General features: G+C 34.6%; 1 protein-coding gene across 1 annotated transcript in view; it reads right to left on the bottom strand.

Moving 5' to 3' along the window:
* Positions 1 to 3,126: 3,126 nt before the first annotated feature.
* The window catches only part of TTLL7 (tubulin tyrosine ligase-like family member 7), a 132,763-nt gene continuing 108,120 nt past the window's right edge, over positions 3,127 to 27,769 (bottom strand). Inside the window, exons 19-21 of the mRNA XM_011956144.1 lie at positions 21,867 to 22,027; positions 13,964 to 14,137; positions 3,127 to 3,592 (exon numbers count right to left, since the gene is read on the bottom strand). Of these exons, the coding sequence (XP_011811534.1) occupies positions 3,472 to 3,592; positions 13,964 to 14,137; positions 21,867 to 22,027 (456 nt within the window). The 3' untranslated portion in view covers positions 3,127 to 3,471. The remainder of the gene's footprint in view (positions 3,593 to 13,963; positions 14,138 to 21,866; positions 22,028 to 27,769) is intronic.

Here is a 27,769-nt window from a genome sequence, read left to right as displayed (position 1 = left end):
TCATATATTTTACAAATTAAAAAGACAGTTAAAATGAAATCTTTTTATTCATGTCTAGAAGCCACAATTATCTAGTTGGGTGTAACTATTAGGTTTCTTCATTTCGGTTTGGTTTAGTTTTAGTTTTAGGGAGGAAGAAATAGTTGAAACTGTGTATTTAGACATAATTTTGACATATGATAAAATTTGTATAGATCTTTGCATCTTACAGATAACCAACGACATTCAACCATGTTCTAGGCAGAGTTACCATTGCCATTTCCATATTTGATCCTGTTACAACTTCATTTTTACATATTTAAGGTAAATGCAATGCTACTAAAATAAAAATTTTTTGCTAGTAAAATTAATCAACATATGAATAACAGTAGTTCCTTCAATAGATTATATAGAGCAAATGGTAACTAATCTACAATGCTGAATTATTCAAGTGAAAACTAATTTGCAGTCTCAGACTACGTTTGTAGGTGATGATTTAAAATAAAAAAGGTTTCTTAGACAATCTAGAAATTATTCAAATATTGCACAGTTCTAGAAAGCATTCCAATCTTAGATTTACTGAATGAGCAGGGATATGTTTTTCTATAACAGAATGAAAATATGCTTTAATTGTAAGTAAACCCAGTTTCCCTATTAAAAACCTCTGATAAGATTAAAGTTTTGGAGTTTTCAGATAAAGCTATTTTCTCTCCTAGAAAAGGGAGTCACACCTGTACTATCACTTATGCTGATATGTTTTAACCTATGAATAAAAATTTATAATAAAAACTGGGGAATATTTTACAACTCTAAATCATTTCCATGGCCTCTCGAGACTTCCATGGTTTATTGTTGTGTCTTCTCTTCTTAGTTGCTCATTAGGGAATAGCACTACAGCAGACACAGTACATAGCATACCAGGTAGTATATATAAATAATGAACACAAGGCTTTTATTCACAACTTCATCATATCAAAATACATCAGTCTAAATAGGCAAATGAAGGCAATAAAATTGTAATGCTCAAAATAAGGCCAGACCTAAGTAGCTAGAGAAATGAAATTTATTTGTTGAAATCAGTTTCTGGGGTGCTTTCACACATTTAAATTTACTCAGTTTTAAAATTGTGTGTATGTATGTGTGTGTTTTCTGGGAAGAGTATTTCTCCTAGTGATGGACATTCTCATTTTTTGTTTTAAATAAAAATTTTGCTCTGGTACAAAAATTGCAAAGCACACACTCCAGCAAATTAAGTAATTATTTGTGATTTAAGATAATGCAAATGAGTGGCCAACAAACTAGTCTGTTATCATATATCAGACACTTAAAAGTTATATATATATATTTTGTGGTCAAATGAATTTAAAACAAAAATGAACTCCATGAAAAGACTTACTACTTGTTGATCATTCTTATGGATCATTTGGTAATATCCCAATTTTTGCATTATTTTTTCTAAAAAAATCCATAACATATTTAAGAATTCACAAAATGGAGTCATAAACAGTGTAGTCACTGTAATTTCCCTCTTCTTCCACAACAGGAAATTCTTCTTTGGGATGCATGCAGAGAGGAAAAGTATCTACCAAATATGGATGTTAGGTAATCATAAAGAATCAAGTAGCTAGCAATAATTTAGGAAACAAACAAATTATTTCAGCCTAAAAAAGACTCAGAAGATGGCTTGAAAAGCAAAATACATCTAACTTATAACTTTAGGTTGCCAATTATTCAGGCTGTGAATTAAATCAGGCCAATTTGCCCCTCTCAGTTCTCCTGCTTTGGGGCCACTTCTTGAAATAACTTTTAGAATAGTAAAAGGAGGTAAAACATTCATGAATTTTGAAAATAATTAGCAGCTGGGAGAAAAAAAAACTGTTGGGGGAAGGAGTTTAAATACATTCTAAGAAGTGACGGCTGCACTGATGATTTCATTGTCAAAGTAGTATGGCTTATATTTTTATGGAAATCTGCAAGCTCACTCTTGGTTTTAAAAACTGTATTCAAGAAAAGGAAGTAAACTGCTATGAAATTTATGCATAACATCTTTGGACAAGAACACTTCATTCTCTGTTTTGATTTTTTAAAAACCCTAAAGGGTACACTGATGACTTGTAATATGTGGTCATTGAAATCCTCTATTCAAAGTCCTTTAACTGTTTTCTGTGGTGCAATGAGAAACTACTGTATTAGATGTTGCGATGTAAGTTGGTTTCAACCTTGAGAGATTTATAAAAATGTTTGTCTCATTATCCTATAACACTAAAATGAGTGAAATGTGTCAGCTCTTCTACTTCTGCGAAACAGGAGAAATTGTATTTAACCATGTTAAACCCATCAAAGTCATACTTTCCAAATAAAAATGAGTGGTGTAAGACTTAAAAGCCATATAGAAAGATTTTGTTACCATCATTTTCTGTTCCTTTATGTGATTCTCTATGAAGAGTAAAAATGAAAGCTAGTTTACATTTTATTTTTAACCCATTGGATTGTCTTCCATTTTATTTATTTATTTATATCTTCTTTTTATTTATTTATTTATGTTTTTGAGACTGAGTTTCACTCTTGTCACCCAGGCTGGAGTGCAATGGCACGATCTCAGCTCACTGCAACCTCCGCCTCCTGGGTTCAGGTGATTCTCCTGTCTCAGCCTCACATGTAGGTAGGATCACAGGTGCTTACCACCACGCCCAGCTAATTTTTGTATTTTTAGTAGAGATGGGGTTTCGCCATGTTGGCCAGGCTAGTCTCAAACTCCTGACCTCAGGTGATCCACCCAACTCGGCCTCCCAAAGTGCTGGGATTGCAGGCATGAGCCACCCTGCCCGGCCTATCTTCCATTTTAGATCATAATATGATCTCACCAGATCCTTACTGAAAATGTACATTATTACAAGTAGCTAAATTTCCACATAGAGGAATAAAAAGGTTAGAGAATCAGGTTATGACTTTTCCAGTACTTTAGTGTGCTATATTAATGATAAACCCGTTTTAAATTTCTTAATCTTATCATCAAGCAACACCAGGCTTCTAAATCTTTTTGTTTCATTTAAAATGGCTACTATATATGAGAATTTTTAAGGTATTATACTAAACCCTTTTTCAGGTCAAAAGGCATGTTATCTAGAAAATAATTTAACACTGTAATTGGATCTTCAAGATCAATTTGTTTTATATACTCTGCAGCAAAAATAACATTTCTAGTAGGAAGGAATTAAACATTCACATATTTGTGTAAACAATTTTAACATGGTTTATTACATTTCCAGAAAGGTTAAGTCTTATATTCCATTTTCTGCTAATTCTTCTTTCATATATTATTTAATATAATAAATATATGTTATTTGGGTGCATATGTGCATATATTTTCACACATATATATGTCTTATATACATAAAACAGCACTTAATGGTCATGTTCTTTGCATGTTCAACTTCAGGGGAAAAAATGAATTGCTGTTACGTATAACCAATGGCGATCTTCCTTTCTGTTTCACAAATGGCCATATCTGGATGTAAACAAAACATTGGAGCGAGTCATTCCAGGTGAATTGTACTTCAAGTTGTAGGTTGGTGTTCTCAAGAAGAATTGGGTACTCCCTGGTAGTAAATACCTAAAAACGATAGTTAACGAATTAGATTTTTACAAGCAAATTATAACTAACTCATTAAAGGGTTATGTGGTTAGCAATTTACGTATTCTATATGAGAAATGTTACTGTAACAAAAATGCAATTCATACAAAAAGATTTCCTCCCCCAGACTGTAGGAAAGAAGGAGAGAAGAGCTAAATATAGATGCCATATATGATGTTAGCATCCCAAGACATCCCATAAAGAGCCATTGTACTCAAATACTGTGAAACTGTTTATGTGGCTAATGTTAATTTAGAATTCATCATCAGTCCTTGTAAGTAACATGTGGAGCCAAATATTTTTTTAAAACATGTGATTTGAGAATTTGACTAGTCACATTAACAATAATTGTTTGTTTCAAGGGAGGCAGAGCCACTGATTGTAATTTAATCATAGATCATTGATGTATTATTACTATAGGTAACCTAATAGAAAATGTTAAAGATTAACATTCCTAATTAGAATATAAATTTTATATTATTTGACCATAGAGTGCTCATGATTACAGAATATCAAAAACAATCAGCGGGACGCAGTGGCTCACACCTGTAATCCCAGCACTTTGGGAGGCTGAGACAGGCGGATCATCTGGGGTTGGGAGTTCAAGACCAGCCTGACCAACATGGAGAAACCCCATCTCTACTAAAAATACAAAATTAGCCAGGCATGGTGGCAGATGCCTGTAATCCCAGCTACTTGGGAGGCTGAGGCCAGGGAATCGCTTGAACCTGGGGGTGGAGGCTGCGGTGAGCTGAGATCATGCCATTGCACTCCAGCCTGGGGGACAAGAGTGAGACTTCGTCTCAAAAAAAAAAAAATCATGATTACAGGTTGCATGTAACCCTTACAGCCAAATGTATTTCAAAATATGTGATTTTTTTCAGATTTTAGAAAGATAATATGGTGATTTATATATATTATATTATATAGTAATATTTATATTACTATATAACACCTCCATCAGAGCCTTGGAGCAACATCTTGTAAACAAACCATTACATTTCTGTAGTAAAATGTATTAATATTCACAATAAATCAGATAAAGACTACAAATAACTTCATGTCAATTCAGGTCAGATTTGGCAGCAGAGGGGTTACTTTTTTTTTTTTGAGATGGAGTCTGGTTCTGTCACCCAGGCTGGAGTGCAATGGCGTGATGATCTCGGCTCACTGCAACCTCTGCCTCCAGGTTCACGCGATTCTCCTGCCTCAGCCTCCCAAGTAGCTGGGATTACAGGCATGTGCCACCACACCCAACTAATTTTTTTCTTTGTATTTTTAATAGAGACGGGTTTCACCATGTTAGCCAGGATGGTCTCAAATGAGTTATGTTTTGTTTTCGAGTTTTCAAAGTTTTGGAAATTAAATATTGCAAGTAAGAGATTGTGCACCTGTAGAATCTGTTTTCCTGTGAAACATCTTGACTAGCATTAGGCCAGTCCAATCTATATGTCCAGAGAGAAATGGCCAAGGAAATCCATATAAACGAATGCAAACAACACTATTCAAAATATAAGTCCTAGTAATGATGAGAAGGAAATGCTATAAAATCAGGATAAAGATACTTGTGAGGAACGTCTAAGAGCAGAAGCAGCAATATACAGAGATTTGTAATTAGTCGTGGGAAATAAACAGTGGGACGGTATCAAATCATTTATTTTCTTCACCTGACATTAGAATTCTCCAGGGATAGTATCATACTCCCACAGATACATGATAAATGGAGGACCGAGGGCACAATTAGCTGTCTATTCTATGTTAAATAATATTGATAACTATGATAATTCTATGTCAATGGAAAATTGTATTTATAGTTGTGCTAAATGAATTATATAGAAAGAAATGTATTATAATCAAACTATATGCAGCATTCAGATTGAAATAGCAGAACTTTCTATAATATCCATAAACATCATTTTGTCATGAATTATCTAATAATATCTTCTAAACCTATTACCTAATATCACAAACTATAAATAATTACTCAAATCATTAAGTTAATAGAGCAGTAAAGTAACATAAAACAAACCAAATTAAATCAAAATTGGATAACAGGTGATGAATAATGAAATAAATGATCTCTCACATCACAGATTATGTAAATTACTTTCTTACGATCACTCGGGTAATTTATATGGATTAATTACTATGTCAACAATTGGTGGGGTCATGATGACTGATCCAGTATCTTCTGCCATGAAAAGGCTATCCTTCCTATCTAGGGCAAAGTTGCAAAAGAAAACAAGGTGTTTGATCAAAATCCACTATTTCATAGTAGTTGAGAGTTATTCTACCTTCTACTGAAGATACATTCTGATTGTACTGATAATTACACGGTAAACAGTAATGTCTACCAACTTTCTTTCAAAGAATTTCCAAGTAACAGTTACTATTGACATTTCGGTAACATTTACATATTTTTTTGAGATAAAGATCACTATTTTGCACATGAAAAAATAAAAGCACAAAGTCCAGGATCACAACTTACACTCTTTTACTGAACAAATATTTAAATAGTGTTTTCTATGTGCCCAGCACTATTCTAATTGCTTTACAGATATCAACTCATTTAGTTCTCATAACAATTCTATATGGTAGACATTACCGTTAGCTCCATTTTACAGATAAACTTCATGACGCATACAGGGGTCAAATGCCTTGCTCAGGGTCTCCTAACTAGAAAGTGGCAGGGCCAGGATTCAAATCCATACAGGCTAGCTCCAACAGCAGAGCTCCTAGCAACCATACTATATTGTCATGACAATTCTACATAATTATCATTGTATACTAATTTCAGTTTTAAAACTAATGGGTACAATTATTATACTCATTTTTTCAGAAATGTGAAGTATAAAATAATCTAGAAAATAGAAAGATATTATATATGCTGCAAACCTAAACTTTTTCATAGAAGAAGAAAAAGATGAAACTTTTTATTCAGACTTGAAAAGAAGTTCAGCATGAACTTAAAAAAGCATATAAAATTACATTGGAAGAAACACTTTTCTTCCCTAATGCAAGTGCTGTAGGATATTTTAAAGTGTTGCAGGGAAATACAATGGATTATTTGCCTTAATATCTCCATTAATATGTCTTGGGAAATCCAACACTAGCTGAACATTGAAGATTGTTTTTGAAATGTTCCTTGCAATGAAGATAAATGATTTGATTTTTTTTAAAGCAGAAGACTATCTCAAGGAAGTGGGTTTACGGATTAAAGAATTTGTGTAAGGCACTAAAACATGGGAAAAGTTTAGAGCTTACCTATTTTTCTAGCTTATTCTTTACATATGAAAATGGCTAACTCATTGCTAATTCATGCCAAGGAGAAATACCTCAAACTACCCTATTTGTTTCATAGCCTCACTCCTCATCCTCCTCATCCCTAAGGCAGGTGTGCACATCTTTACATAACCATTAGATTAAATACAAACATAGAGCTTACATTTATGTAATTCGTGATTGATGTAGAATTAGTTTGTCTTTTATATACCAATTTATTGCTGACCGGGAGGATCTCTGGAACATGAAGCATATTAGAAATTATTTCTGGTAGAAATTAACCTTGAAAACATAAGCTACACTCACCTCCTTTTCCTCTTCCTGGAGTTAAGGCCAGGACCCCTGATTTCCCCAGAATAATTTTAGGACCTGGTTTGGAAAACCAGGGTAAATAAAGGGTAAATAAAGTCCAACAGAATATTTGTCCTGTCTTTTTAAAATATTTATATTATAGTGAAATATATAACATGAAATGTACTATTAAATAGTGTTTTCCTTACCATTTTTAATTGTATGATTTAGTGCATTCAGTACATTCACAATGTGTGTAACCATCACCATTAATTTCAGAACTTTTCATCACCTCAAACAGAAACTCCTTACCCTTGAAGTACTAACGCCCCATTTTCCCTTCCTTCCTACCCCTAGTAACATCTATTCTATTTTCTGTCTCTGTGAGGCTGCGTATCATACATGCCTCATATAAATGGAATCACAAGATTTGTCCATTTGTGTCTGGCTGTGTAACTTAGCATGTTTTCAAAGGCCATCTATGTTGTAGCCTGTATCAGAACTTCAGTCCCTACTGTGGCTGAATAATATTCTATTCTATGTGTGTACTATATTTTATCTCTTCAGCTGTTGATGGGCACGCGTTGTTTCCATCTCTTGGCTATTGTCTTATAAATAATGCTTCTGTGAACAGTGGTATACAAGTATCTATTTCTTTGTTTTTCATTCTTTTGAGTAAACACCTCAGAGTAGAATTGCTGGGTCATATGGTAATTCTATATTTATTTTTTTAGAAACTCTCAAACTACTTTCTAAAACTGCCACACAGTTTTACATTTTTACCAGCAATGCAAGAGAAATCCAAGTTCTCCACATCCACATCCTTGCCAACACTAATTATTACTTTGTACTTTTTTGATAATAGCAATTCTAGTGGATGTGCATTATCCTGTGGTTTTAACTTCAAGTTTTTTGGGGGGAAAGCCCCAGTTTCAAATTCTACCTTTGCCACATCTAAATCCAATATGGATTTAGATAAACCTCACTTTTCTCAGCTGTACAAAATTCCAATAGTTTCTGCTATACATGGCTCACAGAGTACGGAGCCAATGAAATAGTGTACATGAATGAAATAGTATTTATAATTTATATATTATGAACACTGGCCTCAAAAACAAGAATATCTCTGTTCTTAGATAGAGATATCCAACTCTCTTAACCTAAGGGCATAAATAATACCATATATTTAACTAGTCTTTTTTTAAACTTTTAAATTATAAAGTATAAGGTATTTTAAAAAGTACATAAAACATAAATGTTCAGTTTAATGAGTATTATAAAGTGATTACTTGTGTCATTACCACCCATGTTAAGTAACTGAACATTCCTAGCATCCCAGAGCCCTGTATTATAGTACCCTCACTCCTCATAAACTTAACCACTATTCTGACCTTTATGGTAATTACTTCCTTGTTTACTACCCAATTATACATTCCTTAAACACCATCATATAATTGTGCCTGTTTTTGATTTTTCAATAAATGGACACAATATATATTCCTTTGTATCTGGCTTATTTTGCTTAATTTTATGTTTGAAACTAACCCATGTTGCTATATGTGTAGGTGCAGTTTGTTCATTTTCAATGTTGTATAATATTCCATCATATGAGTATTAGAAAAAAATGTGCCCATTCTTTCATGGACATTTGGGTTGTTTCCAATTTTTAGCTATTATGAGTAAATGCTACTATAATCATTCTCATAAGGGTCTTGTGCACATGTGCACACATCTCTGATGAGAATTTACAGGGAGAGTAGCTGTAAAAAGGGTAGGCTTTAGATGTAATGAGAAACTGTTTGTAAAAGGTACCAACTTTCACTTTATAAGCAGGATAAGAGAGTTCCTATTACTATATGTTCTCATCAACACTTGTGATGGATATGCAGTGATTTTGAGATTTTGCATTTCCCTGATTATTAATTGGCTTAAACACTTTTTGAAATGTTTATTAGTCCTTGTTTTTCAATTATCTTCTCCATTTTTCTATTGTGTGGTCTGCTTTTTTCTTAGAAATTTGTAGGAGTTTCTATATAATCGTGTAAGAATTTTTTATAGATTATATTGGTTGCAAACACTTACTTCCATCCTGTGGCTTGCTTTTCCACCTCTTAATGGGGCGTTCTGATGAACATATGTTTTTAATTTTAATACAATCTTTTCACTTACTATGAAATTTTTTGGTTCTATTAATCTTTGCATACCTCAAGGTCATGAAAATATTCCCCTGTAGTATCTTCTGAAATCTTTATGCAGTTTTACCTTTCACATCTACAAACTAATTTCATCTGGAAATGGTTTTCATTTACGGTGTAGGTAAAGTTAAGTTTCTTTTTTATTATTTGGAAATACAATTGTCCTAGAACCATTGTTTAAACAAACTTCCTTTTCCTCTGTCATAAATTCGGTGTACAACACTTTTGTCATAAATCAAGTCTCCAGGTAGGCCTGGGTTGGTTTATGGTTTTTCTGAATGGTTCCAATGGTCTATTTGTCTATCCTTTTGCCAATATCATACTATCTTGAATTACTTTAGCTGTATTGTAAGTCTTGAGACCCTGTAGTTACTAAATCCTATGACGTTACATTGCTCTATTTCAAGATTGTCTTACTTATTCTTGGTCCTTTGCTTTTCTGTATAGTGACAGAACAAACTTTGGTCAAATTCTTCTCCCCACCAAAAATAAAAAATAAAAATTCGTTGAGATTTATAGTAGAATTACATTGAATTTACAGATGTATGAAATTATTCGAGAAAAACTGACATATCGATAATATTGAGTGCAGTGATGACTAAGACATACTTTTCTATTTTTTACATTTTCCTGCATAAAGGTCACATACATTTCTTGCTAGATTTATTCCTAAGTAAAGATATTCTTTCATGCTTTTGAAAAAATATTTAAAATTTTATATCTCAGATATTTGTTGCTGATAAAGAAAAGTGCAATTGATTTTCTTATATTGACTTTGATTTATATGATTTCATCAAAATTGTTAAATTCACTTTATAATTTATCATAGATTTACATTTGTATGAATACAATCATATCCATTTACTGAGTTTAGTTCTTTCTTTCAAACCTAATGCCTTTTCTTTTTCCTAATATATCCATTTAAATCTATAAATATCCCTATATTACTGATTTAGCCATATTCCACAAGTTTTATTTCTAATATTTTTGTTATCGCTCAGTTCAAAATATTTTCTTATGTCCATTATAATCTCTTATTTGATTCGTGGGTTATTTAAAAGTCTATTTTTTCGGCCGGGTGCGGTGGCTCACACCTGTAATCCCAGCACTTTGGGAGGCGGAGATGGGTGGATCATGAGGTCAGGAGATCGAGACCATCCTGGCTAACACAGTGAAACCCTGTCTCTACTAAAAACACAAAAAAATTAGCCGGGCATGGTGATGGGCACCTGCAGTCCCAGCTACTTGGGAGGCTGAGGCAGGAGAATGGCATGAACCTGGGAGGCGGAGCTTGTAGTGAGCCAAGATCGCACCACTGCACTGCAGCCTGGGAGACAGAGTAAGACTCTGTCTCAAAAAAAAAAAAAAGTATGTTTTTTGACTTTCCAAAGCATAGACGTTGCTGTTTATATTTTTCTATTGTTTTCCAGCTTAAAGGTCAGAAAAAGTCCTCTGTATAATTTCAATCATCTCAAATTCTGTGAAAAAAAATTTTTTTTTAAATTCCACTATATGGTTGATTTGGTAAAATTTCCCATTGCGCCTGGTGTACTGAATTCTGAAGTTAATACATTTACTTCTATATATGACAGTTAAGTCTGTTAATTTTATTGTTAAAAATTTTATATCTTTACTGAGTTTTTTTCTGAGAAATGATTATTAAATCTTCCTCTATGGTTGTAAATTTATTTCCTTTCTGTTTCTGTCAACGTTTGCTTTGCAAACCTTCTCAAGCATTGTTACTCCTAGGAATCTAGAGTGTTGACAACAGCCACCACCTTTGGCAGGCCCTGAACTCCTATTTTATCCCCTAGGCCCACACGACTGTCAAAAGCACTGCTCAGCACTAACAAATACTCACTAACAGGTACTGGGTTAGCAAGTACTTTCGAGCAAATGTGATATTTTGTACAGCGTTTCTAGTTATCATCAGAGGCAGGATTTATCCAAATATTTAATGTTGTATTACCAAAAGCAGAAGTGCTAACTTGGTGGTTTTTAATTTTTTTTTTTTAGCTATGGAACCCTTTGTGAAATAAGCTTATATGAAAGCTCAGTACATGAAAGGTAGAAATCCAGAAATGTCTCTTCCTTTGGTATGCACATTATTATTTTTTTCTGAGATTGCAAAGTTGAAGGCCACTCTCTTCCATGTAATAGATGCCACATACTCTTTAAATCCTCTTAAGAAATAGCCTGTAGATCTTTGGTAAAGATAAACCTGGTCCCTAAACCTGTCTGCTGTTAGCTCTATTTTCTAACTGTTTTAATTTTATAAATAAATTAACCAAAGATGAATCTCCTCATAAATTATTTAGGTATACCTTCATAAGTTATTTATATTAGGTACATTTACATTTATTTATAAACATTATAAACATAAATTCATGTTTATATTACCAAGTATACTTCATAAATAAAATGTCAATCTATTAATAGATATTAAATGACTTCTACATTTAAGTAAAATGCTAAAGAGTCCATTTCTTACCTATGAGGAAAAGAAATATGGCCACTTTTTACATGTTGTTAAATTAATGTGACACTGACTTCGGTTTTAATAGCTAGACATTAGGGAGAAATGTTTACTCCTCTTCACTCTTTGTGTTCCAATGTAGAAGAATTTCCACTACTGTGAACTTCCTGGTCTCTTACCAGAACCAAATTATCTGATTTGTGGATTCAAAAGAAGGAAACAGGAACGCTTGGCTCAGCCTCTTTGTCTTTCTGGCTCTGCCTTTCTGCAGAGAGGATGCATCTTTTCTTGCTCTGCTGCCAATGTAGGAGAGAACTGGACTTTATGGGCTAGTGACAGTGGAAGGTTTGTGTTGATTCTGCTCTGCCTTTGACTGGGTAGATAAGTTGAATTCCAAAATTCAGTATTAGAAAACTCACTTGGCTCACATCTACACCATGTCCCCTAATGTAATTTTTATCAGCAATAGTGCTATAGAGTAACAAAGCAACAGATGATGACCATATGTCTGACTCTGGTATTTTTCTATCATATGGTTCTGAGCTTGGACAGGAATGAAAATATATTTACTGACATCTCAAAATGATTATAATCACAATAGTGGGTGATCCTGACCATTTATCAGAAGTCCAGAAGTCAAGATTCCATGGTCGGAAATAATCTCTTTTCATCACCAGCAGGAGAAGAAAATAAAAAAGTCTGAAGCACCTGTAAAGCATACCTTTTTCCTCCAATGTAACCAAGAAGACTCATCCTACTTTGTGTACCCACAAAAGCTACGAGGTCCATGAACAGAAATTCGTTTATGAAATCTAGGATTGTGGGAATTACATTAAAGAGTCTCAATGAATTCCCTCTTAGACTGAAATTTAAGATTTTCCTGACCATGCTCCCAGCGTATCACCCCTTAACAAGAAGGCTCTTCATTTATATGGTATGATGTCCAGAAAATGGTTATCATTCTTTTAAATCATATAAAAGTATTAATGAAAGTATTAAAAGTTTTATTTCAATAGCTTGCTTCAAACCACTAAAACTGTAGAATATAACTTTGGTATTTAAATTTTTAAAATATTAATGGTTACCTTTACCACTGCTATTATTGTGATCAACCAGCTTCTATTTATAGAAGAGTTAAAAGAGGTTAAATGTCCTGCAACACTACAATGACAGAATCCAAGACAAACAAAAATGTAAAATATTTCTCTTAATACTTTCTATTAAAAATATTCTGAGCCACTCTGCTGATACAGGAAACATTTGTAATAAAGTTAGTTTTATTATATTCCCTGAGATTTTTTAAATAGATCAATTTCTAGGTGTTTTCAAGAAAAGAAAATCCAAGCTATAGGAGTTCCATTTTCCTCATTGTTTATTCAACTATTCACTGACTTTTTGACTATCACTTAGTTTTTCAAAGTCATGGCTTAATTTCTTCTATCCTGCATAGTACTACAACTTACAAATACTAATACTAAAACTAAAGTTATATATTCATCTTTATTTCTAATGAGAACTACAGTTGTCTTGAGAAATGCCAAAAGGTACTTTTCTTTACTCTGTGTGTTTTTGCAGCTTAAAAACAATACTGCTTTTCATGCTTTTTGGACAACTATTTTAACTGAATGTTTATGAAACTCATTTTTCAAATAGAACTTGACAAAACTTTACCTGCTACATATTTGGTAATGAAGGGAATAGCAGAGGCAAATTGAACAATAAAAATGAAACCAAAGGTATCTTCCCAACTGTAGTAGGCTCAAGGATAAATGTTGAAATCTCTCTATTAGAGAACAAAAGTTAAATATATTACCACATTTTTGGATGCTCTTGCTCTGGACTTTTGAAAGTGAAGGTATATAAGTCAAATAACTTCATTTCCAAGTATGTTTTATCACCTTTAGGTTCGTGATTGCTGTCCTTGTTCAGTCCCTTAAAGGTAAATACTGTACTAATTAAAAATATTTTGCAGATAATAGCATGTATGAACTTCAGTCTTTAGCTTTTTCTCTAGTCACATAAAGAAAAAAACACTGTTAATTTCAAACTCTGATTTAACATTACTTTATATAAAACTCTCAAGGGTTAGAGAATGTGAACAAGTACCTGGAATTACCCCAGTCAGGACCAATGCCTGAAAGCGATCCTCTTTTGTCAGCTGCATATTTGTAAACCACTAGCAGGCACTGTTTACAAAGCTCCACCAGGCGCTGGCAACACTGGAGCTGCAAAGGAGTCACCACCTCTGGGCTTTTATTGAATATACTCTCCCAAGAGGATCTGTTGGCATGGAAACAGACATGATCTCATGTTGGCTGTTAAAAATGACAACCAGCTATATCACTTCCCTAGCAACAAGCCAATAAGGGAAATAGAAATGGCCTCATACATTTGCAATAACTATGAATGGTTTGAAGATATATAATAAAAACAAATTAGGAAATTTATCTTTGTATTAAAGAAACACATCATCAAATACATATACTATTTGTATGTGTGTGTTTGTACGTGTGGGTGTGTGTTTGTGTGTGAGACTGTGTCTCACTATGTTGCCCAGACTGGAGTACAGTGGTTATTCACAGGCACAATCATGATGCACTACAGCCTTGAACTCCTGGCCTCCAGTGATCCTCCTCATTTTAGCCTTGAAGTAGCTGGGACTACAGACATGTGCCACCATGCCCAGCACTATTTGTCCTTAAAGCTTTTAAAGCTGCCAACTCTGGATGGCTAATAGGATAGTTTTCCAACACCTCTTAAAAAATGGAGTTACTCTATATTAAGGTATTTGTAAAATACTGAGCTAATTTCTCAAAAATTAAGTATTCTTGAAATTTAGGCCTTCTCGGAATCTGTATTTACCTTACCATTAAGAATGATCCCTTGAAATGATTAAAAAGTTGCTAAAACAATTGTTAACCTCTCTTCACTAAGAGAATTTAGGTTAATACTTGATTGTGACCATCCCTTTCAAAACACTTTTAGATATAACTATATCCATGATATTCCTAGAGCACAGGTTCCGTGTGCTAAAAGTAATGCTATCTTAACAAGTACTGCCCTAATTGCCATCCCAGAAGCAGTATGCCTTCTCCTTCACTGAACTCAGCTTATTCCAAAGCAGGTAATGGTGCGTCCTTCCTTGGTAAACTTCAGTTTTGTGTGTGGGGTGTGTGTGTGTGTGTGTTAACAATTCCAAAGTTTACCATCACAGTATCATGGTTTATATCAGGAAATACCTCACTACTCCACCACTACGGAGAGAGAGACAGACAGAGAGACAGAGAGAGAGAGAGAGAGAGAGAGAGAGATTTATTCCTCAGACTTATTCCTTGAAACTCTTCAAGCCTTCAGGGGAAATTTTGGTTTGAGACTTGGTAATGATTCATATCTCATTTTAGATAAACCAATTCACATAACCCTCAGAGAGAAAAGCACAGACTTTCAGAAAGGAAAAAGTATTCAGGACAATATTTTCCTGGAAGTAAACTTCCCAATGGGAAACACAAAGACTCCACTTTCAACCTTCTGTGGATATTTGACATATCCGGAATTTTTTAAAAAATGCCTTAGAAACAGAAATGTATTTTTTACTAGAAAAGCTACTGTTTATTTTTTCAGAGAAATGTGGTCCCAAATAGACAGCATGTCATCAATGAATGACAGATTTTCTTAAAGGGAGTAATACTGAAATGAATTAATTGAAAGAAACAAATTTTCTTCAGTGTTCTGAAATGTTCAGGACTAAATATAATAGGCTTTTAAAATACTGGGTTTTTTTAATTGGCAAAGGAATGAAAGTTATTTTTATTTAAGAAATAGTAATTTGATGGTTAAATTAACTGTAAAAACAAAATTTAAATTATTGCTAGATGGAAGAAAAACTAGATATGACACATATGTGTTTATCAAGATTTATATATGTAGATAGAGATATAAAATCTACTTACCTAATTTGATTAAAAAATGTTGGAAAAATAAATTAATTAGGGAATATGTTTATAATTAGTATACTTTGATTTAGCAGACCCTATAAAATTTCATATAAATGTGAATACGTAAAAAAAATCCTATGTTTTGAATGTCTGTCTAGCACTTTTCTTTCTGCTGGGATTTTGGGTATGTCTATAAAAGTCTACCTCCATCACCACCATCTACTGTCAACTTGGGTATATTTATTTATTGATACTGTGGAGCTATTTGATCAGATAAACTATCAGGTCACTCATATTATGGTAATTTTTCTTTAGAGGTAGGGAAAGAACAAATTAAATGGAAGAAAGCTGAAAGGGCTTCTTCTGTAACTCTCTAATCTGATGTAACTTCTTGAATAATATGTAAATTATAACATGACCAGCTTTGGCTTCTTATTCTCTCATTCCCCCTTAAATATTTAAAATAAATATATGAATCAAGGTCCTATACATATTGACTTCCAGTGTATATATTTACCACTACTAGCCAAGACTACATTCTACTCTATATATTAATCCATATTTAGGTGTCAGCATACCAAAATGCTCAAGAAAATGAAAGCAACCTGCTTCATTTGGCCCTAGGGCAGTGGTGCCCCCTCTACACAAAGGAAACCTGAGTATAGAACTGTATCCCCTATTCCTACCTGCCACCCGGCATAGCTGAGTAGATGTGAAATGCCTCTATACTACTACAGTATTTCAGCTTTCAACACTAGCAACACAAAGTTTTTTAAAAAGGTAAAAGGAGGTAAAAATAGTTAAAATACCAGTGCTTTTATCAAAGTACCCTAGGTCTCTTCTACCTGCTTTTTGAATCTAAATTCCAAGGAAACAGGGTCATCAAAATCCATGAATTTGAAAAGAAAAATTAAATGATTAAAAAGTTCTTTCTGGCTCTCCCTAATCCTCACAGCAACATAAAAGGAAATCACTTTAAATGACTTTTTTAGTAATATAACAGTAAGATATAGAATACTGAATATTTCTGGCAACAAAGGAAAGTTATTCATGCAATCCAGAGACTTAGAAATCCTCACATTATTCAGTAATCCAATAATTTTCACCCACTTTCTCATCAAAACATTTCATAAAGCAGTTATCTAAAGAGTGAAACTGATTCATTCCTTTCTCCACTGGTACAAGTCCTGACTGAGTAGCCCATAGTTAAGTAGCAGAAAGGAGAAAGGAAAAGTTGTGGTGGGTGTCCCTAGAATTGGCCCAGGGGTTTTACTGATGCATCAAACAGAAAACACCCTTGTCCCTCTCTTTTCCTCTTCCAGGCTGCTGAAGTTTATATATACCAATACAGTAATCACCAACAGAAAGATTAATGACCTGAAAAGTATAACAACAACACATCCATATGAACATGATATAAGAACAGGGAGAGTGCGAGCCATCAGAGAAATGCAAATCAAAACCACAATGAGATACCATCTCACACCAGTTAGAATGGCCATCATTAAAAAATCAGGAAACAACAAGTGTTGGAGAGGATGTGGAGAAATAGGAACACTTTTACACTGTTGGTGGGATTGTAAACTAGTTCAACCATTATGGAAAACAGTATGGCGATTCCTCAAGGATCTAGAACTAGATGTACCATATGACCCAGCCATCCCACTACTGGGTATATACCCAAAGGATTATAAATTACTCTACTACAAAGACACATGCACACGTATGTTTATTGCGGCACTATTCACAATAGCAAAAAGTTGGAATCAACCCAAATGTCCATCTGTGACAGACTGGATTAAGAAAATGTGGCACATATACACCATGGAATACTATGCAGCCATAAAAAAGGATGAGTTTGCGTCCTTTGTAGGGACATGGATGCAGCTGGAAACCATCATTCTTAGCAAACTATCACAAGAAGAGAAAACCAAACACCGCATGTTCTCACTCATAGGTGGGAACTGAACAATGAGATCACTTGGACTCGGGAAGGGGAACATCACACACTGGGCTTATCATGGGGAGGGGGGAGGGGGGAGGGATTGCATTGGGGAGTTATACCTGATATAAATGATGAATTGATGGGTGCTGACGAGTTGATGGGTGCAGCACACCAACATTGCACAAGTATACATATGTAACAAACCTGCACGTTATGCACATGTACCCTAGAACTTAAAGTATAATAAAAAAAAAAAAAAGAATAGCTATAGTTAATAAAAGCTTATTGTGAAAAAAAAAAAAAAAAAAAAAAAAAGAACAGGGAGATTCACATCTTTTTAAGTAGTCTATATATTATGCATAACTTTTCAAGTAGGCATAATTCAACCTAGAAATAGACTACTGCCTTAGAATATTCCCTAAAGTTTCTTCTTGCCCTAAGATTCTAAAAGAAAGGCTTTTACATGACAAACCCCCACAGGAAAATACTTTTGGCTAGGGAATCCAAGCCAGATTCTCTTCTTTGGGGTTTACATATTAGGATTTTGAGTGGAGATGGGGCTTTCCCAAACCATGCATTCCTTCTCCCATATTACCCTGGCTCCTCTCTTGGCTTTACCCCCACAGACCCCTACTCTTCCTTTAATTCTAACCTGAAATGCCACTTCCATAGCCACCATTCCCCAGCTCTCAGGCCTATGTTTGAGTCCTATGGAACCTCAGACTTCCTCTATCCCAGTAAAACATGGCAGATAATTTTATTTATGGAAATTCCAAGAGCTATTTCCCTAAAGTAAACATATTCCAAATGTGGGCATCATAACACTCCCACAAGGCTGCATGTGATCAAAGGGTTACTGGGCATGGGCATCAGCAGCCTGGTAGAGGAAAAGAGAGGAAGAAGGGTGTTTTCTGTTTGATACATCAGTAAAACCCCGTGGCCAACTCTAGGGAAACCTACCACAAAGATCTACATTACTCTGGTGTTTCTGGAGGTAGACAGGGATGGTTTACTTACTTTGTTTTATTGTTAGGGATGTTGACAGGCAAAGGCAACAATCAAGGCCTTGGATTCTTGGATATAATCAAAGACTTGGGTTATATTTTTCTAAGATTTTACACCTAACTGCGAAAGAAAATTGAACTTTATATTAAAATCATTCCTTAAAAACTGAGAAGAGTAGATTTTCACCATGACTGTTAGGCCTTCGGACCAAAGGTTAAAGGAGTATACACTGAGAAGGCATGATTCAAAGGATAAAGAAGAACTACTCTGGGTCCAAACTGAGAATCAAACACACACAGTACTATGTGACTTCACTAAATTGAGGAAGCCTAAAAAACTCATTAATGCAAAATAAAATCCGATATTAAACTTACCTCTTTAAACTACTAAATTGAAAGAAGTAGATGAGAGTGGAGTCAAATTGGTCTCAAAACTACTCCTGCCTCACCTGCATAGGCATAGTAGGCTAGGGATTTGGCTAATGCTATGGACTTGCAGTAAAACAAGCTTGGCAACCATTGGTAAATCTGCTTTGGGGAATGTCAGTGAAGCATAGAGTTAAGAGCTTGGGCTTCTGACTCAGACTACCTGGATTTAAATACAGGTTCATACAGTTACTATGTTTATACTTCAATTCCTCATCTGTAAATGATGGTAATATAAACTCAAAATACTTTTTGTGGAGATCATACAAATATTTTATATGTAAAATAATGTCAGATATTTATTTAGTAAGCCTTCAATAAATACTACTTACTATCCCTATGATTACTACTACTAATAGACACCACCAGAGAAACTGGCAGGCAGTATTGTGCCAAGGATAGGAGAAAAGGATTCTGAATCAAGTTAAAGTATGTTAGCAAAATAGTTCAGGAAAGAGGAGCCCTGGAAGCAAGGAAGCACCACTTCATGGGTATCTTTAGAGTCTGGTGTTGGAGATTATCTATGGACTCAGAGCCACAGCATTGATTTCACTAACAGATTTTCTCATTGCTCTCCATGGTAGAGAGTAGCTGGGATTCATATATAGCATCAAGCCAATGGATCAACCAACAGAAAAAAAATTTCCACTTTCAGTTCAGATTGGGAGAACTTTTACAGAGAGCTATCAACTAAGGGGCTGTGGAGTTCAAATGTTTCACTTAAGTCTCTGTAGAAATAATAGCCCGAATTATTCTCAGATTTCATCACACCCAGAGTGCCTTATTAATTCTCTCTGTTGGTGAATGGCAGCTAAGAAAAATAAAATGGTAGAAAGACCGAGTCTCCAAATGATATGAATGATTCTGTATCACATGACTAGAATATTTAAATGGAGAATATTCTGAGATCATTTCAGAATAGAACAGTCTGTTAAGGTTTTACAGAAGAGGCAGGTATAGTATGGGGCTTTACATTCGATTCAAATAATACAGAAGGTACCAGAAGGTTGGGGTTGTAGAAAGCCATCCAATCAGATATTAAATGACATCAACAGTTCAGAGGAAGAAAAAGACAAATTTTTAAGAAATCTGAAAAAAATGAGTTTGTTTTTTCTGGAGCAGAATTCAAATAGGAGAGTAATGAGAAGGAAGACTGGGGAAATAAGAAAACAGCATATTAGATAGCCTTGTATTTGTAGATAAGAAGTTTAAACTTAAATTATAAAGGAGGAAAATCACTACAGATTTTAGGATATGATTCTGACAGTAAGATGGATATGAGAAACAAAAAACTGGAAACAAAAATGCCTAGAAATCTATTCATTTCACTTAGCTGTCTTACCAAAAACAGGCTCATTTTGTCTAAAATCCTGTCATACTTTATCTGTATCTCTTTTATAATGATGATTTAGTCCATTCTCACACTGCTAAAAAAGATATATCCAAGACTGAGTAATTTACAAAGGAAAGAGGTTTAATTGACTCATAGTTCAGCATGGCTGGGGAAGCCTCAAGAAACTTACAATCATGGCAGAAGGGGAAGCAAACATGTCCTTCTTCACATGGTGGCAACAAGGAGAAATGCCAAGTAAAAGGAGGGAAAGCCCCTTATAAAATCATCAGATCCATGAGAATTCACTCACTATCAAGAGAACAACAGCATGGGGGTAACCACCCCATGATTCAATTACCTCCCACCAGGTCCCTCCCATGGCACATGGGGATTATGGGAACTACAATTCAAGCTGAGATTTGGGTGGGGACACAGACAAACCATATCAAATGATTCGCTTTGTATATATCATACTTCATCTGCTAGAGACATCAAAGTTTATAGGTTAAGAGCATGCACTCTGGGGTCAAGTTCAAATCCCAGTTCCACTAGGTCCTTAGCACCTATCTGTGCCTCAGTTTCCTTATCTATAAAACAGAGATAATATAAAACCTGACTCAAATTGATGTTATGAGGTTTAAATCACTTAACACATGTAAAGTGATTAGAACAATGCATCTCACAAAATAAGTAGTATGGTTAGTTATTATCTGTGTCAGATTCAACACTGTACCTCTAAAAATATTAGCACAAAAGTAAGTACTTGATGATTGTTGAAAGAATGAATGGAAACAAGCTAGTTTAGCCATGTGGGAATGTGACAGAAAAACTATAGGATTTAGCAAATGCTTAAATAAAGACAGTGAGGGAAAAGGAAGATGCAGGTGCCCCTGTGATATCCAACTTGTATGACTGAGAGAATAACAACAGGATTAAGGGAAGCCAAGAAAGGAAGCCATTTCGGAATAAAAGGACATGGAATGTTTGGTCTTAGATATCTTGAGGCTAAAATGACAATCAGTCACAGCAGCTTTAGCAGCACTGGGATTCTGGGGAGGAGGAGAAGTGTAGCCATAATTTTAGAAGGTGACTGCAGAAAAACTTCAAGGATATTGGTTTGTATTTTCTTTAATTAGGACTACCTTCTCTCCACTGAATCCAAATTAATTAGGTGGTGTTGTGTTCATATTCATCATCTTATCTAAATCATCTTAATTGATATAAATTATAGTTGAGTACTAAACATTACATGTAGTAAAAGAAATCCATATTTTAAAAGATCATTCAAGCATTTTATTAGGCTACCTCTATAACTAAATAGTAAAATATTAAAAATGATGATAATAAAAGATGACTGAGAACTTACCCTGAATCACAGAAACAGTTCCACAGCCCTTGGCCATGACTCCAGAGTAAGCGATTAAAAACCCGGTTGAAAATCCGATATAAGTTTACTTCTTCGACATCAGGCACCTTCCAGATGCGTGGAAGAACTGTACGAATGCTTGTTTTCACTATGTCCAAAACCTAGTGGAAAAACCAAAGTACTTATGATCTAGGAATATATATCTGTGTCTAAAATTCAAAGATGTAGCTTGAGCCCAGGAGTTCCAGACCAGCCTGGGCAATATAGTGAGAACCTGTCTCTACAAAACTTTTTAAAAAATTAGTCTGGCATTATGACCCACATCTGCAGTCCCAGCTACCTGGGGGGAATAAGATGGGAAGACTGCTTGAGCTCAAGTGGTCAAGGATGCAGCAAGCCATGATGAAAAGTAAAATAAATAAAAATAAAATTCAAAGAGGAACACACACACACACACACACTGAACAATAGCATAGAACAAAAAGTCTAGAAATAGGCCCATGCATTTATGAAACTTCGGTATATGACAGAGGCAATAACTCAGATCAGTGGATAGAGATTTTGAAATTATAACCTTTATGGATTAGATGAAGAAAAGATAAAGCTGAATCCCTCATTAAAAAGAATCAACTCTAGAGGGGCTAAGGTCTTACACGTTAATAAAAATAAACTGTTCTATATCTCAGTGGAAAGTATAGGAGAGTATTTATTGAACCATGGGCTAGAAAAATACTACTTAAGTCACAAAAACATATGGACCATAAAAGATTAATAGATTTTGATTATATAAAAATTAAGAACTTCTGGTCATTAAATACACCTTAAAGAAAATAAAAGACAAACTTACAAACTGCAAAAATATATTCAAAACATATATATCCAAAAAAAGATTAGTATCAGGAATATATAAAGAATGTTTACCAAAATTTTTAATAGAAAAAAAGGACAAAACATTACAAACAGACATTTCAGAAAAGAGGAAATAAATATGCCCAATAAACATAAAGAACAAAAATTAAAGTTATAGTAAGATATCCACATAGTTGACAAAAATTAAAAGTCTGACGATATCAAGTGCTAGAGAGGATATGGAATCTACCGAGTCTCTTAGACATTGTTAGTGTGAGTACAGATCGGTGCACAAATTGGAAAACAGTCTGGCATTATCTCCTAAAGCTGAAAATTAATATCCCTATGGCTCAGCAGTTTTATTTCTGAAATAATCTCTCATAGGTAAAAATAGGAGGTGGCATGTACAAGAACGTTCATAGCAGCTGTTAACAACTGTAAACACCTAGAAACAATCAAACTCTTCAACAATAAGAGAATGAATAAATAAACAGTGGATACTCATTCCCTCTGGACTATTACACAGTATTAATACAGTAGTCAAAATGAATCAAATATGACACACAAGACAGAACTTCTATCTCCATAATAAATGGTAAGGTAAAAAATGTACTAGAGACTATATATAGCATGATACCACCTCCTTTTTTTTGAGGCAAGGTCTTGCTCTGTCACTCAGGTTGGGTTTCAGGGGCATGATCTGAGCTCACTGTAGCCTCAACCTCTTAGGATCAAGCTATCCTCCCATCTCAGCCTCCTGAGGAGGTGGGACAACAGGCACACACCACCATGCCCAGCTAATTTTTGTAATTTTGTAGAGAAAGGGTTTCACCACATTGCCCAGGTTGGTCTTGAACTCCTGAGCTCAAGCGATCTGCCCACCAAGGTTGCCCAACGTGCTGGGATTAAAGGTATGCGCCATCACCCCTGGCCATGATACCTTTGTAACAGAAGTAAAAACAATTAAGTTTTAAAAACACATGGGGAATACACATAAACATTATATATATATATATATAATATATACTATATCTATATATATGGTATATATACCATATATATATATGAAAGAAAGAAAGAAAGCCAGAGAGAGCAAGAGAGAAAGAAGAGACGAGAAGGGGAGGGGAGGGAAGGGAAGGGGAGGAGAGTGAACACTGAGTTCAAGAATATAGCTACCCGGGAAATGGGGAGCCAGGGTGATGGAAGGGAATCATTTGGTTATATATGTTATTTCCAAGAATCTAGCTTTTGATTTGGGTGTTGGGTTCACAGGTGGAATAGTAAACTTAAAACCACTAAATAACACTAAATAAAAGCAGGCCATGCACAAACCAATCGTGAAAGAGTATCATGAAATAAGGACTATGATTAATCTGGACCACTGAAATTCTAGAGATCCTAAAAAATTTGTAAACCCCAAAAAACTCTTTTGTCTAATTCACATATACTTGATACTTATGCAATGTATTTCCAATAAAATTCTTTTATAAACAAAACAAAACAAAACAAAGAAAAATGAAATATCAAATACTAATATTCTGATCTCCATTCATCAAAGTGGATTTTTCACTTTTTATCTAGCTATAATTATGGCAACTGCCTATAAAAATGAAAGTGAAAGATGAAAAGGGAAAAAGACTTTCAAACATAAAGACTAAATAAAGACATTTTTCTCAGCAGATACAAACATGAAGAATTGGAAGCAGATGAAAGAATGATTTGTTTCTCTTTAAAACAGCAATATTTAAAGAAATGATGTTAGTTATCTCTGATCAAGGCAAATTTAGAATAAACATTTGTTTAAAAATAAATTCAGTAAAAAGTTTTCAAGGTGATATTTATAGAAGAATAGGAACTACAGCTTCTCACAGGGAAATGCGTGAGCAGCAGCATTCCTTCCCTTCCTGTTCCAGCTTCCTGCACTGTGATGGGGGCAGTAATACAAATCCTACTGTAGGTCAGGGTGTGTCCTAGGGGAAGGGGCAGAGGATGAGGAGGGAAAATGCAATCTGTAATAAAGTTGTGTGTGAAAAACTCATGGAAAGGCTCATTATTACAGGTAACAAATGCTTCATTATAAAGAGGAATATCTTAAAACCTTTCATAATAATACTGAAATGTGAGTATCAAGGCATTAATTCCTGCCTTTTAGTTTTTACAATTTTAATTTAAGCTGTTAGTTTAACTCTTTATAGTTTTTAGTGTAGAAAGCAGTGCTCATGACTAATGTGATATAAGAATCAACACTAGCTGTAAATGAGAAATTTAAATCATCTTTCTTCTGAATTTTCCTTTCTACTTTCTGTCAATATATTAGTAAGTAATAATAGGCCAAAAGTCATAATGCAGAAAGGAAAGAATAAAAAAGTAGCCAAGATAACCCATATATTAGTCTCAAGGATAAATATGAGTTATATAAAATAACTGAAATTAAAAAGTGTTATTGATACTGACAATTTTAACATTACCTTAAGTTCATCAGTATTCACATTATATTATAAAATGATTATTCAACTTTGATAAAGGATTTGAGATCATGGAGTATTCATTCATTTCTTTTTAAATATACTTCAAGGGCAACTAACATGTATCATCTGCCTGCTCTATGCCAAACACTGTGCTAGGTACATTACTTAGAGTAGATTCTTTTGACCACTACTCTGCATGTATTTTCTTCTTAATTTAGAGGGAATTTTAATAGCATGACAGTACCATATTCTAGCCCATACATGACTAAAAGCAGCAACTTCAGAATGGAACCAAGGAGTTAGGGATAGGGAAAGCTTCGGCTCCATTCCTAATGTTTTCTTCAATATGGAGGTGGAAAAATCTGCAGGCATCATGGTACCCCATCAGGCACCCCTATCTAAGAAGCAGTTTCCCAGATTGGTGAGACTGGCATGGTCTGGGCAAACTAGGCACATTCTCCTTCCTGTCCAGAGCAAACCACTGGGAACACACATTCCTCTTTGCTTCTCTTTGCTTTCAGTTTTCAAGGAGCCTCCCCAAGAAGGCAAGCTTTGGTCCTGGAAGACCCACCCCTATAATTTGCAGGACACTGAACACCACAAACTGAGGGAACAGGAACCCAAATCCTTCAACTCTCCTCTGAGTCTTCACATAAGCCCTTTCCTCTGCCTGAAACAGTCTTCTCCTATCTCTTCATCTGATTAACTTCTACGTTTCACTTCAAATGCCACTGCTAAGGGAAACTTTACCTGTCACTGAACTATTGTTTGATATCTTAATGCCCAGTTCTTCCTTTATTAGCAATCATCCTATTTTATTTTAATTTCCTGTTTAATTAATGGAGAGTGTTATACATATAAAGGGAGGAAATTGTGCCCATCTTGGTAATAAAATTACCAGATCCCCAAGGCTTAAGACAAGGTCTATCATTTAGTAGGTTCCTGTCTTAGTGAGTCATTCCTTGCAAGAAAGTAACACCTATATAGACAAGGTAAAAATCATTGAGAAAACTAACCATGTGCCAAGCACTGTTTTAAGCACTTTAACATATATTAACTCATTTAATCCTCAAAACAAAAGCATGAGGTAGATACTATTGGTCCACAGTCCCTTTCCAAAAATCTCAAGCCTAGATTCAATAATCATATATATTATTATTTCTGCAGGAAAAAAATGTAAATATTCAAACCAAGAGATAGACAAAATCAATACATAACTTCTTGTCAGGTCATTGTCACCAAATGAATTCAGGTGGGTTAGGTTTTGCTGCTTAGCGGTTATGAAAATTTTTTTGGTTGTGAAAACATTTTGGATCCCCATTTTATGGATGAGAAAACTTAGGCACAAAGCAGATAAGCAACTTGCCCAAGATTACCCAACTCATTGTATCCAGACCTACCCTCTTAACCACATCCAACACTGCCTCACAATTTAGTTTTTCCAGATGCCAGCAGCAAAAGCCTAGAAGAGAACCCCATTATCTCTTCTTAGATTCAGATTCATCTCTAGTCCAATGGTATTTTGAAGGAGGGTGGGATCACTGTGTACAAACAAGGTTGCCTAGGCACCCCCTCCTTTATGGCCATGGAGTATGGAATAGTTTGTTTAGAAGGCTATACAGATGGGGAGACAATGACTGTACTTTTAGCAAAACACTCACTTAATAATTTTAAGAAAGCACAGATCAGATAGGCAAGAAATCAGACTGGAATGAGATAAATTAGTGCCAGTTCTACTTGTGATGCTTTTTTTGATTTCTGGTGCTTTGAGGATTGAAGAAATTGGGTGGAAGATAAATAATTTGTGAAACACAAAAATAAATGATCAGCAAGATGCCCTTGTGTTTATCTGTGGGCTTAAGTGAGGCTAACTTATAGAATATAGGTATCCATTTCCTTACATTATGACTTTTAAAAGCATCCCAATCCAACATTAAGCTCTCCAAGGGAAAAAATAAATGGGAGATTCAGTCAATGACAACATTAATAAAATGAAAATATTTGTCTTTTCCATATGAAATATAGCACATTTGAAGGCATAAAGCACACAGACAAATTCATATTTTGCAAGAGCATACAGATGTTGAATGACAAACTGCTCCATATGGCTGAACAGTTGGTCCTAAATTAAAATAATGGCACGAGGTGAAGGCGGTTTAGAAATAAGATTAAAATCACTACATGCTGCACTAATGATGCATGCAGCAGTGATGGCTATAGGGTAAAGGCATCTTTGCTGATGCAAAACGAACAGCTCTGAACAGCATCTATGTCAGCCTGAATAAAAAAGAGATGGAAAATAGTATCATCAAAATGCATGCAGAAGCAGCCACGGTAGGTATTAAAAATAAATTGCTATTTAGAGAAGTAATACTTGATGAACAAGGATCTCTTAGCACCCAAAATAAATGCAAACCTTACTATCATTAGTTATTTCTCTTCATCCTCCAGTCTTAGTTTATGTTTAGGTATCACATCAGATAGTAAGCTTTTCAGCAAATCTGGCATCCTTCGCAGCCCACCAACACAGCTATATTTTCATACTTCAGATATATTCCTCACAAACTATATAAAGCAACTGCATTC

The sequence above is a fragment of the Colobus angolensis genome, unplaced genomic scaffold (assembly GCF_000951035.1).
Source record: "Colobus angolensis palliatus isolate OR3802 unplaced genomic scaffold, Cang.pa_1.0 Scaffold41, whole genome shotgun sequence".
Classification (NCBI taxonomy): Eukaryota; Metazoa; Chordata; class Mammalia; order Primates; family Cercopithecidae; genus Colobus; species Colobus angolensis.
The sequence above is the reverse complement of the archived record's forward strand: the minus strand, read 5'-3'. Positions and strand labels throughout refer to the sequence as shown.